General features: G+C 43.4%; 1 protein-coding gene across 1 annotated transcript in view; it reads left to right on the top strand.

Moving 5' to 3' along the window:
- Window positions 1–514: 514 nt before the first annotated feature.
- The window catches only part of Rev1 (Rev1 DNA directed polymerase), a 31,082-nt gene continuing 13,774 nt past the window's right edge, over window positions 515–17,822 (top strand). Inside the window, exons 1-11 of the mRNA XM_050166838.3 lie at window positions 515–739; window positions 871–1,009; window positions 1,496–1,661; window positions 1,763–2,295; window positions 3,969–4,227; window positions 6,090–6,244; window positions 7,104–7,223; window positions 9,617–9,837; window positions 12,506–12,607; window positions 13,272–13,445; window positions 15,277–15,474. Of these exons, the coding sequence (XP_050022795.1) occupies window positions 677–739; window positions 871–1,009; window positions 1,496–1,661; window positions 1,763–2,295; window positions 3,969–4,227; window positions 6,090–6,244; window positions 7,104–7,223; window positions 9,617–9,837; window positions 12,506–12,607; window positions 13,272–13,445; window positions 15,277–15,474 (2,130 nt within the window). The 5' untranslated portion in view covers window positions 515–676. The remainder of the gene's footprint in view (window positions 740–870; window positions 1,010–1,495; window positions 1,662–1,762; window positions 2,296–3,968; window positions 4,228–6,089; window positions 6,245–7,103; window positions 7,224–9,616; window positions 9,838–12,505; window positions 12,608–13,271; window positions 13,446–15,276; window positions 15,475–17,822) is intronic.

Raw genomic sequence — 17,822 nt, 5'->3', positions numbered from 1 at the left:
GAATGTCTTTTAATCTGATCTGTTTACTGTTATCGACGAACGCGCGCCGGGCGACTAGGTTGCGCAAGAGCCCGCGCGCTTGGTGGTGAAAGTTCGACTGCCAGCCCCCATGCTACGAAAACGGGCGAAAGAACCAAATAAACCTGTTCGCTTTAATAAAAAAAGAGAAATGTCGCGCTACGACAGAGGTCTCAAACCTATGCCGGGCTTCCCTGTCCGTAAACGGCTTTCCAAGACACACTTTCCTAAAATGACCATACTCAGCACACTCCTCTGCCGTCTCACTCCTGAAGCGTCGGTGCGGCCCGTGCGAAGTGATGTTACATAGTGGTGTTGTATAGGCCGGACACGTTATTTGCTCCGAGTTTAAGTCCCTTGCACTGATCTGAGAGTTTCGTTAGTTCGAGGCATTCGATGCCAAGTTCGAAGTGCATTCAAACTTGGCGCTGAATGACCGTCTAGATGGCGCGACGTTGGCGCCCGCTTCCTGTTTCCTGTGGAAAACCAATGAACGGATTGGAGGGATGCGGAAAGGCATGCGGGGCAATCTGCGCGCATATAGTGAGTTATTGAAGCATTGCCAAGATGCAGACGCCCTTACGCACCGACTACAGTGCACATTTGTAGCGCGAAACGCAAGGAATGACCAATCCGCATCAATGAATGACCCCCGGTGATGGCAGCTATGGGCAAGCGGTCAAGGCGAAAGCGCTTCGGCCCCACGGGGTTCGAGGAATTTGTAAGAAGTATACTTGTTTACTTGTTGCACGCTGCTGTAATTAGAGCATTCTTTTTATGACCCCCGTAAACTGCTGCGACCTCGAAATCTTCAGATGTGCGACCAGCATTTGGTGCCGATCTTTTTTGCAGGGAGGCTACATGAACGCGAAAATACAGAAGCTGGAGAACCAGTTTCTCAACAGTGCTCAAAACGAAATCGACTCCAGTCAGGAGGATCAGTCATCACCTATATTCAAAGGAATCAGTGTGTTCGTCAACGGCTACACAAGTAGGTGTTCCGTAGCTGCAGTTTTAGTCCATACCGTGAATGAAAAAGGTTGGCTTTGCACAGTTGCAACACCGTTACCTGCGTCATAGATCGCATCACAGATAGCGATGTTGCACTGGGTCAGTACTCTTTGTATTGTAAACGGTATCGATGTGACGTATTGCGCACGCTTTTGCTGTTCCACCGTTGTGCATGCATTCTCAAATTCGGCAACCTCGACACTGGTTGGATGACGTGGCCCGTGCGTGTGCAAAATTATAAATTGTAGTGATCGGAGCACGCTTCCTACATAACTAGCGAGCGATAAGTGCCCTGCACCGTATGATATCTACTTACGCTTGCTTAAACAAACGACTAGGCGTGAAAAGCGCCCATTGATCAACAGTCGTGAGCGCAACGTAGTTGCTGTGGTGCAATTAACTTTCTCAACTAACGCTGCAGGTTTTTTGTTGACTTGCGCACCCCAATAAATATGTTGCATTGCAGATCCTACTGCAGAAGAAATCAGGCGGATAATGATGCTACATGGCGGCACGTACCAGCATTATTACAAGCGCAAACCTAATTGCTACATGATTGCAACAAACCTCCCACCGGCGAAACTAATAGACCTGAGGGATTATGTCGTCAAGCCCAATTGGATCTCCGATAGGTTAGTAACATGTGTGTTTACGAAGTGCGATGGATCCTGTGCGTGTTTGTTGTTTCAGACAGTCTTTTTAACTGCCTTCCTTTTCCCTTTCACCCAATTAGTGTTCAAGCTGGGAAACTACTGCCTGTTCAAGACTACCTTCTTTACACTCCTGATTTGAAGAATGGCCAGCAGAAGCTAAGTGTAGTCAGATGTGAGAAGCCATCAACCTCAGCTGCCAGCCCACAAAATTCCACAAGTCAAAACAATGACCAAGACAGCTGGCTTTCCTCCGAAAACAGTCATGACGAAGATGAGCACACAGAATGTCATGCCGAGAACAGTGTACACCAAGAATCAAAGAAGGACAGCATTGAACCACGCAAAGCCGGAGATCCCGGATTCCTCGAACAGTTTTATGGAAGGTCACGACTGCATCACATATCGACGGCAAGCATTAAGCTTAGAGACTACGTCGCTCAGAAGAGAGCTGTTAGCAGTGGTGCATTTGATGGCATTGAAGAATTGAAATGTTATTTGGCTTCAAAAAGCTCGAGAGAGCAAGTGCCTGTGGGTGAAGATAAGGTGATCATGCATATTGACATGGACTGTTTTTTTGTTTCTGTTGGCCTCCGTACAAGGCCACACTTAAAAGGTAAGCCTGCATGTTCTATATCCTGCAACCGTGAAAGCAAAAGCTATTTGTTTGCATTGATATCTCCTCTTAGAGTCCAAACATACCTACTGCATCCAGGATATTTTACATAGGCAAATATTTCCTTGCTGAAAGTTGTTGCTCAGCACTTAAACTCTTCTACTATTTTATACGTCCTTAAATTAATGTTGTCGGGTAAGACCTAGTGTTGACAATGCAGCACCAGTACACAAAAAAAAGAATGCTGCCACGTGCAGCATTGTGTTCTGCTTGTAGAATAAGACTTAATGTGCGAATTGCTGATGAAACATCAGGCTTCTCTGACCACAGTTTTAGCGTTATAGCTCTCTTGGGTTTGTGCATTGCATAAGTGATCCTTTAGATGTGTGGGAGAGGGTGAAGCTTGTAGATTGAGGTGTTTGATTCACATGAGTACACAGTTTATAGCTAGTGCAGTCATGGCAAAGCAAGTCCACTGCAGTCTAGATTTATATATTTGTGAAAGCAGGATGTTTTAATTGGAATCTATGGCTTACCAGAGTATTTCTAAAGCTTTTTGTTTGACAGGCTTTCAAGCGTAACTGAAAACTGACCTTGTAACTTGTGCCATGCGTAGCTCTGGATGAGGCTGACTTTTTGAGTTACAGCTCTGCATATTTTACTTGCTACGAGGCTCTCCACTGTTCGGAACCTGCACCGAAGCTTGTTACGGCACACTGGCTAGTCAAACTTCATTCAAACTGTTATCATGTCTCCATGTGAATTGCTCATGCCAGCTGAAAACTCCAAGCGTACAGCATGAGTAGCTGAACTGCTTCACAACAGCTATTCACAAGAAGTTAATGCTCAACTCTCACTGCTAGAGTTTATGTGCATTGCTGAAGACCATACATTTCTTTCACTGCCAACTACCATTGCATGGAAAATTAAGTAAGCTACATGATCAAGCGCGGAAAAATTGTGATTGGAATAGCTCATGCATTTTGTGCATGTTCATTCATGACTGTCTTCTTGACTGTTTCATTGAATTTTTCAAAGGTTGTAAACTGGTAATCTGAGCATTGCCTTTTCGAATCTATCTTAGCCATAGGTCGGCATACTCACTCATGAGTGCACTGACTCATACTAACTCCACACTGAGATCACAGATGGGAGATTGAGCGTTAGTGAGTAACAAAGGGTTTGAGTAGATGTGAGCACAAACAGGAGTGAGTGTTGGTTTTCATTTCATTTACTAGCACCCTCAAGGCCCAAATGCACTCTGGAGGGGAGTACAGATGAAAGTCAGTGACGGTTATCTTAAGTGGACATGATTATGAATGTGACTAACTGTTGGCAAGTGTGAGTGGACTCGAGTATGCGTGTGATGTACGCGAGTATGCAGTGCCAGTGAATGGGAGCAGACACGAGCATGAGTGTGAGTGGGTGCCAGTAATTACGAATGCAAGTGAGTATTGGTAAGTATGAGTTGGCATGAATGGGAATGTGAGTGCTGATAAGCACGAGTTCACATAAGTGTGAGTGAGCACATAGTCTGCAAAAATATTGGTGAGCGAGTATTGGTGCCTCTATACATGTGTGTTCGTCCTTGTGCATTGTAGTTGCAGTTATATCTATCGTGTGGTTTGCATGAAGCCAACTTCCTTTCTTTGTTTTCTTCTTCCTCTTACTAGGAAAACCAGTAGCTGTGTGCCATGGAAAAACATCTCTCGCTTCCATGAGCTGTGCTACACTGAACTCCCAAACTGAGCGTAGTGATCTGGTGTCTTGTTCAGAAGTAGCAAGCTGCAGCTATGAAGCACGAAAGGTCGGTGTTAAAAGCCGTATGTATTTGGGACAGGCCAGAAAGTTGTGCCCAGGCCTAGTGGCCATACCATATGAATTTGAAAGCTACGACGAAGTTTCCAGGCTCTTGTACGACATCGTAGCAAGGTAAGCATGAGAGTTGTTCCTTTCAGATACAGCACGCTTGAGTTTTTGCCAATATATGCCTCTGTAAGGCTATTTTGAGTAGTTGAGCTCTAGAAGCTAGTTGGCAAGTCGTAACCATACAGGTACACTTGAACTGCAAACATTACTGCACAAAGACTAGATGAATTAATAATATGTACGCATGAAAGGAGAACTTTTGTTCTGAGGAATTTTGCAGTGCAACTACATGTATAGTTAAGTGCACTCCCTCTGGCAGCTTGATGCGTACAGGCTTAATTTAAACTTTGTAGCATGGAATGCCAGTATTTGTGCTGTACCAAGTCTGAGCCAGCAAGGTCTGTTAAGTAATCACTAGCGATCATGCTTTAGCGTAAAGAATGAACACTCATTTTTGCAGAAAATCTTTAAAGTTTTGGGGCCATTTTGTTCTTTCCATTTGCAGACAGCAACCACTGCACTTGTGGTTGTATTTTAAACAGCTTCAAACATTCAGATAACTCCAGGTGCAGTCAAAACCGTGACGGTTCTTATATTGAACATCTAAAGTGTTTACTTTGTGTATTAAGGTTGGCAACACTGTTCTAATGCTAACCTACTTGAGGTAGAGCTACATTCCATGAACACATTCGTCTTTTGTAGCCATATTTAGTTGCTTTGCATTACTTAACTTCATGGTGTTAACGGGAATTTACAAACCATTAAACACCAGCATGTCTAACTGTTAACATACACTACAGGGCAATCTCGTTGGCTTGTGGCTTCTGTCAGGACAGGCTCCCGGCCTTGTCCTTCTGCCCATTGTTTTCACCCATCCTGACCTTGCACACAGTGTTCCTTACATGCTGTCACTTATTCTGCACAATGTAATGAAATGATATACAATATTTCAAGTTAGATCAACACCTAAAGTGCATACTGCCAAGTTTCATGTCATTGCGTGCACATGTTCTTGCATGATGCATACACTAAAGACAGCCCAAGGAATCTTTCTGATGGTGTTTTTGGTATTACGTACAAAACATAAAGGTGTAACAGTGCTGCACTCTGTGGCGACGCCACTGACAACAAACACTTACAATGGGCCTAGCATGCCATCATAGAGAGCTTCGGGATAGACCAGCACTGCTGCCTTGGTGCAACAAACATCCTGTCGGCCAGGACAAGGACGCCTTTTAGTAAATGTGGTTAGCCACATGACTTCTGCATCCTACGAAGACTGTTTTTAGAATTCTATCCACTGTGTAGATGGACTCTCATTACATTTATGTGTTGATGTTTATCACTGCCCTCTTTGTTATTTAATTTAATTTATTCTTCTGCCTGCCTCCATGACATTTCAAATCAAATCAAGTTTTGGGGTTTGAACTCCCGAAATTATGCAGCGGGTTATGAGGGACACCGTAATGCAGGGCTCCAGATTAATTTTGACCACCTTGGGTCCTTTATGTGCACATAAATCTAAGTACACAAGTATTTTACGTTCTGCCTCCATTAGAATTCAGCTGTAGTGCTGGGAAGTTAAACCCACAACCTCATGCACACCAGCCAGGTAACGCCATATCCGCTGAACCAACATGACAGGTTTCATGACATTTGCATGCACTGTAGTCTAATCATGCTCTTTATTCTTTTTCACATATGTAGTGGTATGTAGTCTTTCTTCTTTGTGTCTCCCATCTTGCATGCACCACTTGCAGTCATGAATTCATTGTTTATTCATATGACAACCTGAAGGAACATTTCAAGGATTCTTCATTTGTCTCCTGTGCAGAATACGTAACTGGCTAGAGTAGCAGCCCCAGCTCTCTGTCTTTTCCTGTTTCCGAAAGCTGTTTCACGTGATGAACATCTTTTCCGTGCAGTTTCACGCTGGACATTGAAGCCATTAGCTGTGACGAGATGTTTGCCGATGTCACTAATGTCCTGCAGCAGGCCAGCTGCTCACCAAACGAATTTGCGGAATTCTTGAGGAAAAAGATTAATGAGAAGACCCTCTGCACTGCATCAGTGGGTTTAGGTACGTGAACTTTCTGAATGACTCGCACAAAATTTTGTCTCTCTGCATTCACAGTACTGTTGACCTGCAGTAAATCGGCCCCAGGTGAGATATGCTTAACTGCCTTGAATTATTAAATGTTTGCAAAAAAAAAAAAGATTTTTAAGATTACATGGATGCCTTTGGAAATGTTAAAGCCAAATTAACAGATGTTGACAATTGTGTCATATTTTGAGGCATCCGGGCAATCTCTCTGTAGACTTAGTGCAGCAGTGTTGGTACAGGCATTGCCGACTGTACTGTTGCTGACTCAAGCCAACTGGAGCACTTGCGGGCTTACCTTTTTATGCAAATCAGCTCTTTGTATTGATTACAGATAATCTCTAGTGCAATGTCTTACTGTAAAGAGTCTTTGATGTCATATTATTACGCTACCCATTCTACCAATTCAGCGTGAAAACAATGCCAATTGTAAGTTTGTTGACCCAGAAATTTACTTTAATGCTTTCAGGTTTGCTGCTACAGCCAGTTAGTGCCACATGACTTAACAGATGGGATAAATTAATATAAAGGGTGCTGGCTTGCTTCATGCAGGTACCCCAGGAGATGCTTCTAAAGCTTATCATTGATATACCATTGAATGTCACTTTGGCAGGTGTGGACATTATGTTCGGTATCTAAACTGCACCCTCAGCGACGGCTTCTTCGCAGTAACGGAAGCTAATCTCAAAAGCCATGCTTTTGCACGCTGAAAGCGCCGAAAGTGATTGCAGGAGACGGAAGCACATCATGGCCGCCACGTTTTGAACCCCCTCTATCACTGCCATTGTCCTTGTTTTCATCTTCAATTTCTTCCTCAATTTCAATTTATTTTTTCAAGGGCCCAACATGCTGGCAGCAAGGGTCGCCAATCGGTTTGCCAAGCCAAATGGTCATCATTTTGTGGACAGCAGCAGTCTTCTAACATTCTTTGAAAACGTCAACGTTAAGGACCTTCCGGGTAAGGAGGCACTCTGAAAGGCAGCGTGCCAGTAGTCCTATTGAAGTCGACCGCCTTAAGGACCCTACAGCCCGTGCAGTGGCGAGCTTGCGGTCCACCTGAGAGTAGTACTGTGTAGATGTGCCAGCAAATTATGTTTAGTCATTTCTGTGATGTCACGATGGAGGTAAACTCCTTTCAGTATTGGCATCTATTAGGAATTGTTCTGGAGCATGAAGGCACAGAAGGTAGAGATGCAGAGCGGCTTAGTGGGTGTAGTGGGTGTAGTGGGTGTAGCTCATACTGAATTCTTAGGTTGTCCCCAAGTTCAGGTGATGTTGACAGAATATAACACCTAGCTATCCTGACTAGTATTTCTATGTCGGCTTGTTGGTGAACTATTACATCAATAAATGCAGTGCTTGGGTTATAAGAAGGTTGTGTTAGCATTTTGTTGTGCAATATGGTCCTCAGCCCGCATGTTAGGTGTTAAAGGGAACACCTAACCAGTAAAAAAAAGCAATATAACTGGAACATTTCCTACCCTCTATTAGAAAAATGTTACTGATATGATATGATATGACCAGCTGAACATACATGTTTAACTAATGTGTTAAGTACCCTTATATTGGTGATAATCCAAGGCAGAAGACTGAGTGCATGTTCCCTTAAATAGTTTACCGGACGATACCTCATTCCTATCTTTTTGCATCTTCGTCTTATTCACGCTACACTTCTTGTTGCAGTGACATATTGACACGTGGACTTATTTATCCTTTTTTCAGGGGACTGTATTGCTCCCGCTAACTTAATGTTGTCAGTCAGCGCGAGATGCGCCTTTGGAAGTAGCTGGGATGCTGTCGTTGATTCTATCTGTTCTGTATGTTCTTGCCGAACTTTGTGTGATCGGAATGTATGCACGACGAGAATTGTATTGTAATTTCTGGAAGACATGCGGGCACCAGTGATTATGCTGCAACATTCATCGACTCATGTATAAAAGATGATGTGCTTGACCCGCAGATCATATTCAGACGATCAATGGCTGTGCTCGCCGCTATCATTGTGCTTTGGGTATAGCCTATTTTTTCAGGGCACAGGTTTGTCTAATAAAGAGTTCGTTTTGTGAAACGCAGTTTTTGCTACTGCGTTCTTCACTGTCACTACAGCGTTACAATATATATTGATGAAAATGTGAATGTGTGCAAGATGGTACCTGAAGTACAACACGTTAGAGTGAGAGCATTGGCAGGGACAGTGACATTGCACAGCTTTCAAGAACCGCAGTTAAAATAAAAATCGCAAATTGTCACATTGGACAACTCTTCCTGCGTGAGGCGAAGGCCATGCAGGTTTAACAGAACATCCATTATTGCAAGATTGTCGTAGCAGCTGCTTTTGAACATGGCCATGATCAACCATAATCACGAGATGCTTCCTATAGAAAAGGGCCACAGCCAATGAATTTCACAAGTATTTTCTAATTAAAAAGTTGTGTCATTTAAACTAATTTGCATCTCTATGTAAGTTTGAATTGATTGAACTTGAATAAATGTGTAATTTAATCTTAGATGTTTGTGGTGCAGGATGAGCACAATAACAAAAAGGAAACACAACATAATGTGCAGTGAAATACCATCTTCTCCTTATATTGTCTTGCCAAACATTTTTTCTTTCAGTGTAACAACATCTTATAAATTGCATAAACACATGGCTTTAGGCACTGGTTGACTAAATTTTCTATTACGGTGAAATAGAACTAAAAGGTGAGAGAGCCTTAGCTGTTAGTGTTAACAAAGGAGCAAAGTTAGCATGTGGATTGAAGTAATGCACAGTTCTGAAAATTATTTGTAAAGAGCAAAGTGCAAGTTTTAATAAAACACGTCGTGAAACTAATGCACTTTTGAAAGCTCCCGTGCTGTTTCTGCTTGTCTTAGCCTGGTCACTTGGAGCACTTTCAAATGCGATCAGTTCTGATTGAGCTCAATCACAATTGAAGGTGCCTCGTTTGACTGGAGTATTAATTATTTCTACAGTGAAGTGATCCTGTATGTTGGTGTGAGGTAACTTGGTTTCTAATCAAGAGTTAAATGTCAGAGTTGCTTTTAGGGAAATGTCACCTTTACATTAGGCAAGACGTTGCCTCATGATTGTAAGCATCACACTTTCATTCATTTGATTCAACAAATAAGTTTATTAGGTTTTCCCTCTACCTACGAGGCTTACTTTCACCCATAGGTTTACTCGTTCATATTTTTGCCCCTTGTATAGTAATCAATGATTCACCTTGCTTTTGTATTTAGAGGTTCGAAAGATTGATAAGCATAGTTTTCTGTTTGGCACTTTGATAAAGATTGGTCACTTTCCAACTTTATCCATCCGGAAATCTGATGTGGGTGCTGGTTTGGTCGTAGGTGTCGGCTACAGGCTGCAGGCTCAGCTGTCGGAGATGGGTGTGGAAACATGCAAGCAGCTCCAAGCACTGCCACTGGAAACGCTCAAGGCCAAGTTTGGTGTCAAAACGTCATCTCTCCTGTACAACTACGCCAGGGGCGTCGACAATCGGGGTCTGCAATTCGACAAAATGCGGAAGTCTGTGTCGGCAGAGGTCAACTATGGCATTCGCTTCAAAGAGGTGAGGCATTCTGCATATTCTTGACCCTGCTTGCTGGTTACGTCACACATTAACACAGGGTACAAATAGCCAAATTTCTCCAAGCAGTGCTCACCATGCGAAGAACACGTCACACCACTTTGAGGTGCCATGGGTGACACTTCACCTGGTGGCTATGAGCAAGCGCAGTTTCTATTTACTGAATGCAATTTTTGAAGTTCAGCACTAATTGAAAAGTAAAGTGTCACTCGTAATTAATGGCAGTGATGATTGGTGGTACAGCTGAGACTAGTACTCTCGTTCACCTTCCCATAGAACTCGATGAATATGCACACCGCTTATAGTGCAGCCACGTGAGATGAAATAGTGGTTATAATGCAGTTGCCAGAAAATCCTGCAGCATGCAACGCAGTGAGTGCACTTCACAATGAGGTGCGGCTGGTTTAGGAGAGGGCGATGAAGGCGACGCAGAGCCAGCGAGCAAACAAGGAACAGAGGACCAAAAAGAAAGCAGCAGTGTGCTGGCTCAGTGGGCTGGCGGTAGTTGCCTAGGCAACAGAAATGCCTTTTGCTATGGCCACTTGTCAGCGACATTAAGTCGTAACCGAACGTATGCACATTGTTGCTCTTCAGCTCTTCAGTTTGTGTGCGGAAAGTAAATACATTCGTCGACTGATTTTTTTCTGTACACTGACAGGGTCACAAAAATATCCGAGTTATTGGGCAGGCCACAAAAACAAATTTCGATGTTAAAATCATTTTGTTGTTTTTGCAACCCCAGTACTGCGGAAAAAAATTGGCCCTTCACGATGCACATCATCGCAAAGTGCAGATATCACGCATGCAACCTCGACTCCACAACACTGCCAGTTTCAAGTGTGTTTTTGCAAATTCATTAGTTCGGAACAACCACACGCGAGCTTTCGCCGTTCCTACCAGCATGCGCGCATATAAACTTTTGCTGTACGTGGTTGCGCCAGTTGCCGGCTCAGCGCCCACAATCCCCACTTCACGCATGGTGCCGTCAGTTGAGCCTGTGAGCGTAATCTTGCACCAGATCTCCATGTATTCATCCGCGGGTACAAACGTATGCTAAGGCCGAGCTTCCCGTGACGGCATGCCACCTGACAACCCTACCAGCTAGACCTAACCAGCGCCATATCATTGAGAGTCGACGGCCAAAGTTGCAGTTTGGTGCACAGTCAATGAAATGTTTTGCATTGACTGGAAAGCGGAGGAACCACCTCGCCAGTGAAAGTGAGGGCACACCCAGTCATACGCTTCGATTCCCGTACACACACGGCTGCTTGGTCTGCATGTTTTGCACTTGTACAGCCTTTGAAAAAAAAGGTGTTTTGGTTATAGAGTGGTAGCTTATAGTGTGGGAATTCGCAACTCCAGTGACTTACGTCGTAAGTTGTCTGTGCTGTATAAAAATTACTAGAAATTAGTAATTTAGAAAGTGTGATTATTGTTTGCTTTTATGTAATGTAACGTAATGTAATGTGCAATGCACATGCCCAATTTTCAAATTTGCTGCAATACAGGCTGGACAAAGGACAGCTGCTTGTCATGCGCGCTAGTGGCTGCTGTTGAATGTTGGCATCAGAAGCGCTATATAGTCCTTTATTAAATGCAGGTGTAATACTTGTTCTGTGGCTGGTTCAGATAAACGTACAGATTAACCACCACATGTGGAGCTGGCACCTGGCAAGGATAGTAAACAATTAGTCAAGCGCATTGCAAAGCTGATCACCGGCCATGGTGGCTTAGCGGCTATGGCATTGCTAAGCATGAGGTCACGGGATCAAATCTCAGCCACCGCAGCCGCATTTCCATGGCGGCAAAATGCAAAAACCCCCGTATCCTTTGCATTGGTCCCAGGTGGTCAAAATATTCCCAGGTGGTCAAAATAAATGCGGAGTCCCCCACTGCGGCATGCCTCATAATTAGATGGTGGTTTTGGCACATGATACCCCAGAATCTGCAAAGCTGATAATAATCTTTGGCACGAGATAAGTGACAGCTGGGCCTGACACGTTTCGGTGTCAGTGACAAAATGGTGCATGCAGCAGCTTCCATGGTACCATACTCAAGTGCTGGAACATCCGCATTCTTGCACAACTAAATTAGTTGTGTGACGACATCCCTCCAACATCCTTTTGAACTTGTGCTTTATTAATTAAACACTAAATTGGTTTGCCTAATTGATAAGCTCATCACTCATAACCCTGCACTTCCTGATGTCAGCTGTCCTGAATAATCATTAATGCATTGCTAAAACGGTCAGTCTACCTCAACTGCACAGATCCTTTTTTTATTGTTAATGACAATCTTGAAAAAAATTATTTGCTATGCTACACATTATCATGTTGTTTGTTTACAGAGGAAGATATTGTACTTTGCAGTTTGTGCACATTTTCATGCCTGTAGATAACAGTTGGGATGCTACTAGTACAAATTTTATCTGCAGCACGTATTATTATTTAGTTCATCACTGCTTTTTCAACTTCTTCGTGTGAAAAGCCCCACTTTTTCATAACATGATATTATTAAGTTCAATAAGGTACAGGGATTTTCTTTTGAAAGAGGACAAAAGTGAACCTACATCACAATGAACTTTTTTCTGTTTGTATGTAGTACCAGCAATGAGAACAACATGGCAACAGGAAGATGTTTTCTCTTTCAGCCTACTGACATGATAAAGTTCATTGGCCAGCTGTCTACCGAAGTTGAGAGGAGACTAATGGAGGCCGGCGTTCAAGGGCGCACCATCACACTGAAAGTCAAGGTGAGTGTGTGTACATATTGCCATGCATGCATTGTTTTGCTTTTAACTGGTGATCACTTTCACCAAGCTATCACTGTTATCATGTTATCACTCTCCTGCAAGATGCACTAGGTGCGCTGGAACACGCAAGAGTGTTATCGTTACTTCATTACTGAGATAAGCCTATCCGTATAACACTGTGAACTCTCTAGTATATACTTAAACCAATGCAAGCAGTGCCGACTACTACGTTGTTATCTAAGACAGCAAATGTATAAGTAGACTACATTTATCTCGAACTACATTTGTCTAGGCATCAGTGTGCGGTCAGAAAATGAATTGAGTGAAAATTAAAAAAGAGTGAAAAGGACACCACATGGAGGACGAAGTGCATTGTCCAATGTGTTGTTTCTCTCGTTTTTCTTTTCTTCTGCTTTCTGTGCCTTATGCATATTTTTACAAAGCAACAGCAACTAGCCCAGGAAAATGCCATCATTCATCAATGTCAAACTTCCCATGTTTGGACCATTGCCGCAGCCTAGTGCATTCCATGTTTGTGTGTTGCTTTCCATTTGTCACACCACACATTTGTCCCAGCGATAAATACATGCCAGCAAGTGTGTCAAATGCCTGATTTCATGCCCTGTCCTGCTTCCATTGTAATGAGGCGCATTCCTGCACTCAGGTGCGTCAGAAGGATGCCCCCTTGAACCCGGCCAAGTACATGGGTCACGGTTTGTGCGACAATCTGGCTAAGTCTTCCCATCTGTTGTCAGCGACAGCTAGCAAGGCCATCATCTCCAAGGAGTGCTACAGCCTGGCCATGCAGATGCACCTCGTGGCCTCTGATATCCGAGGGGTGAGGAACTCTCGCACCACAGTTTACGAGCTGCTCATGGGGCAAACAGAGACTCTCAGCTTCGCTTACATGGCTACGTGTGTGGACAGTTGCTCAAGCGCTTTTAAAATAAACTAACCTCTTTGGTGTATTTAGAAGAGTTGGTTTGTGCTTGAAGTGAACAACTCAGGAGATGCAGCCGGAAAAGTACAGTCGAGCCTCATTATACCAATATTGCACACAACTCAAGAATGCATTCGCTATATCCAACATTCGTTATAAACATGTATTCGTTACATGCTAACATCGGCGAGACACATTTGAAATTCACTTCTTTATGTACAGTTATTCGCTATATCCATGCTTGTTATATTGAGATTCGACTTGTGTTATCATATTTACTCATGTAAGGCCTGCACCCTACTTTGCAGTGTAAAAATCTTGAAAAAAAAAAGAATGTTGCACTAACATTCAGATGCATACCCATGTAATTCACACGCGTACCCATGTACTGGTTAATTTCCACTAGCCACTTCTGGATGGCACTGTACTCTGTTTTACATATAGCAGGCAACACTGTGGAAGCTACACAGGTAATGCTACCATAGTGATCTCACTCTGCACATTTCGCAGTGCAGTTGTTCTTGATCCTCAACGCGGAGTTACAACTATAAGTGAAGTTACTGCACCAATGCTCAACTTTCTCTCACTTTTTGTCTCCGTTAGCACGCTGGAAGCTACACAGCAGAGGAGCCAAGAGGGCAAAGCGCCAGCCAAACGTTAAGTGTCGCGGCAGCGAAAGTGTTTGTTGTGGTGCCCCGTGGCAGCCGTGGTGGTCTACGCTACACAGCATGCCGCTGCCATCTCAGAGGCCACATGCAGCTGATGCATCGACGCGCATTGCAAAGAGTGAATGATATATATATTTTTTTAAAGGTCACAGACATACATATTTTTCTTTTAACTCAAAATTAGCAATTTATGTATTACTCAACAGTGCTCTCGTGATGACGAAATCAGTCAATAGTATTGGTGGGCCAGCTGCTTTTGATTACGCTGCATGACAGCATTGCGTAAGCGAGAGGAAGCGATTTTCACTTTTTTTTTTTATGACACTAGATTGTAAATTCCATGCTGCATGCAGTACCGTAATACTTGGCTTGCATGTTCACAGCAGCCTCTATGACGGATCGGCAGTGTTTTCTTACTATTTTCAAAAAGTGTTTCTTAAGAGCTTCCAGGTGGCGGGATCTCAAACAGCATAAACGACACAGGGGACAACAGCTTCGGGAGGGCACCAAGGAAGACTTAATTAAAGTGTTCATAATTGGCTGCCAGTGGTTACGTTATTGTGCATAGCAGCCTAAGTGCAGTTCAAGGCTTTACTGAGTAGCCGTAAGCCTGCCTTGTGTAATGAACGAGAGGAAAGGGGGTTAACCGAGGGGCCCGATATTTTATTAATCATATCATCAGAAGCCAACAAACAAGGACACCAAGAGGACAACATAGGAGAAATTACTTGTACGTACTAATTGAATTAAAGAAATGATAAATTAATGGCCATGAAAGTGGATGAAAAGACTACTTGCCGCAGGTGGGGAACGATCCCACGTCTTCTCATTACGTGTGTGAGCATCGCACGCGTAATGTTGGCTCCATGCCACATGGAATGCTTGACCGTTGCATGGAATTGCAAATCGCTGTGCAACCTGGCTGCGTGCAGAACCCCACTTGTGAGATACGGCACAAGGTCTTCAAATTGAATTTCTCCTATAGTTTAGGTGCTTGATTAGTTACAATGTATTAGAAATAAAGACATTGTAAAAGCCACAGAACTAAATTTGTTTCACAGGTGGGCATTCAAGTTGGAAGACTGGAGCCGCTACCATCGGGACAAGGAGGCGGTGTGAAGACCATGCTGGACTTCCTCACAACTAGTAGGCCACCCGAAAACCACGAAGCAGCGGGGCCGAGCTCCGGACAGGCAGGAACGACCAATGGCACGGCGGAGTCGCTACCCAAGGCCGTCAGTCTTCCGGCGTTCTCGGAGGTGAGCAGGCTTGCACGATGTCTCTTCTGCATCACGAGGCCACAATGTGAACAAGAAACAAGTAAAAAAAAAAAACACACATTATGGGGACATCTGCACAACTTTTCAGTAGCCACGCATCATAGACAGTGAACAACTCTTATGCTGCAGTTTCAGCGATGAGTCATGAGCTATCAAACTATTGCACGTATGTGGTTATTTATTCGTGGTTCTGTGTTCACAAGGTCTTCCACTGTACCAAAAGAAACTTGGGGGAACTTGCAACGCTGTGTTGGTGACGTCTTTGAAGCTTCGTGGAATTGCAGCACAATTCGATGTGGGACAGCAACTCAATTCTTTGTTACTGCTATTCTGCTACCACTACTGACCATGCTTTCTAATGGCATACCCTTTGATAGTCAGCTAGCCTGCTATTTTTACAATAGATGTTGCAGTATAACACTTTGCCTATCTCTACTCTATGTGCTCTCTCTTAATTAAAACCTCTATCTCTGTATATGTAAAGTAACCCTACTGCGACACAGGAAGGTGGTGCTATCTGGTGATTTTATTAATTTATTTTATTTGTTTACACATACTGCAGCCTCGTGAGGCTATTGCCGGAGTGGGCAGTGAGGGAGTGAAGAGAAAAAAGAAAGTGAAAAAACAAAATGCAGGACCCGCCGTGGTTGCTCAGTGGCTGCCGGCCACTGGCAGCCACTGAGCATGTGGCCGCCGTGGCCGCCGGCCACGGCGGCTACATTTCGATGGGGGCGAAATGCGAAAACACCCGTGTACTTAGATTTAGGTGCACGTTAAAGATCCCCAGGTGGTCGAAATTTCGGAGTCCCCCACTACGGCGTGCCTCATAATCAGAAAGTGGTTTTGGCACGTAAAACCCCATAATTAAAAAAATTATTAATTAAAAAAATGCAGGCACAAAAAAATGAATATCAAGTAGATGCAATGGTTTTCAAAAATTCTGGCGTAGGTAAAGAGCAGATGCTTCCAGGTAGTGAATTTCCAGAGTTCAATGGCCAGTGGAAAGAAGCTGTGCTTGAACATCTCCGGTTGGCAAAAGAAAGGGATGAGGTTAAGATTATGAGAACTCCTAGTGATAGAAGGTGGACTGAAGTTTAAATAATTATTTTGTGTAACAAAGCGCTCAGAATGAACCAGTGTGCATAAAAATTTCATGCATTCTAAGCGGCGGCGAGATGAAGGAACTGTAAGACCTGTAGCTGTATAATGAGAAGGGGAAAAATCTCAGCTATAGTCGCGAAAAATAAAGTGCACTCAAGAATAATCAAGAATGGGGTGGATAAGTGTTTTATACATCAGTAGTTTGGTATCCTTTGGAGTCTTACGCAATGAACGATGGAGGTAACTAAGACGTCTAAAAGCTTCGTTACATATGATATCAATGTGTTTCGACCATGACATGTTATGAGAGAAATGAAGACCAAGGTATTTAAATTTGGTTACTCTTTTTAAATCCTGACCATGGAAAGTGTACATGAAAAGTGATGGAGATAGGCGTCTGGAAAAGGACATGGAAACAGTTTTAGAGAAATTAATGTTCATTTGCCATTCCTTGCACCAACCACAAAATTTTGCAAAGGAGTCATTAAGTAAATTATGATCCATTGGCATGTTAACATTATGATAGAGGACGAAATCATCAGCGTAAAGTTGAATATTAATGGACACGCAATGCGGCAAGTCATTAATATATATAGTAAGAAAAGAAGCGCGTCTAAAACGGAACCTTGTGGGACACCGGAAGAAACACTGACAGGAGAGCAAATAGAGCCGTTAAAGTGCACAGACTGAGAACGCTGGGTTAGGAAGCTATGTATCCAACCAACCAGAGAAGGTTTATTTAGAATGGAGTTAAGCTTGTAGAGGAGTTTTGGGTGTGAGACGGTGTCGAAAGCTTTGGATAAGTCAACAAAAATTCCGTCAATCTGTCCGCCTAAATCTAATGACTGACAAATGTCGTGCGTGAATTCAGTTACTTGGGTAGTAGAGCTATATCCGTGACGGAGACCGTGCTGGTAATTGGATAGGATATCGTGGCTTTCAAGAAATTCCATGATGTGTTTAAAAATTATATGTTCGAGTAACTTGCATGAATGGGCAGTTAAGGAATGGGCCTGTAGTTCTGCAGAAGTTGAGCGTTACCGGATTTGTATATCGGAATGACCGTAGCAAGCTTCCAGGATTGGGGAACAGTGGCGGTGGATGATGATTTACGGAATATAAGAGAGAGGTATCTGCTTGTCCAAAGTGAGTAGCGAACAAGGAAGGAATCGGGTATGTCATCTGGGCCGCAGCTCTTTTTAGCATCTAAATGGAGGATCATGTTC

Source organism: Dermacentor andersoni, chromosome 3, assembly GCF_023375885.2.
Source record: "Dermacentor andersoni chromosome 3, qqDerAnde1_hic_scaffold, whole genome shotgun sequence".
In the NCBI taxonomy this organism is placed as follows: Eukaryota; Metazoa; Arthropoda; class Arachnida; order Ixodida; family Ixodidae; genus Dermacentor; species Dermacentor andersoni.
Note: the sequence above shows the minus strand (reverse complement) of the source record. Positions and strands in the feature narration are given on the sequence as shown.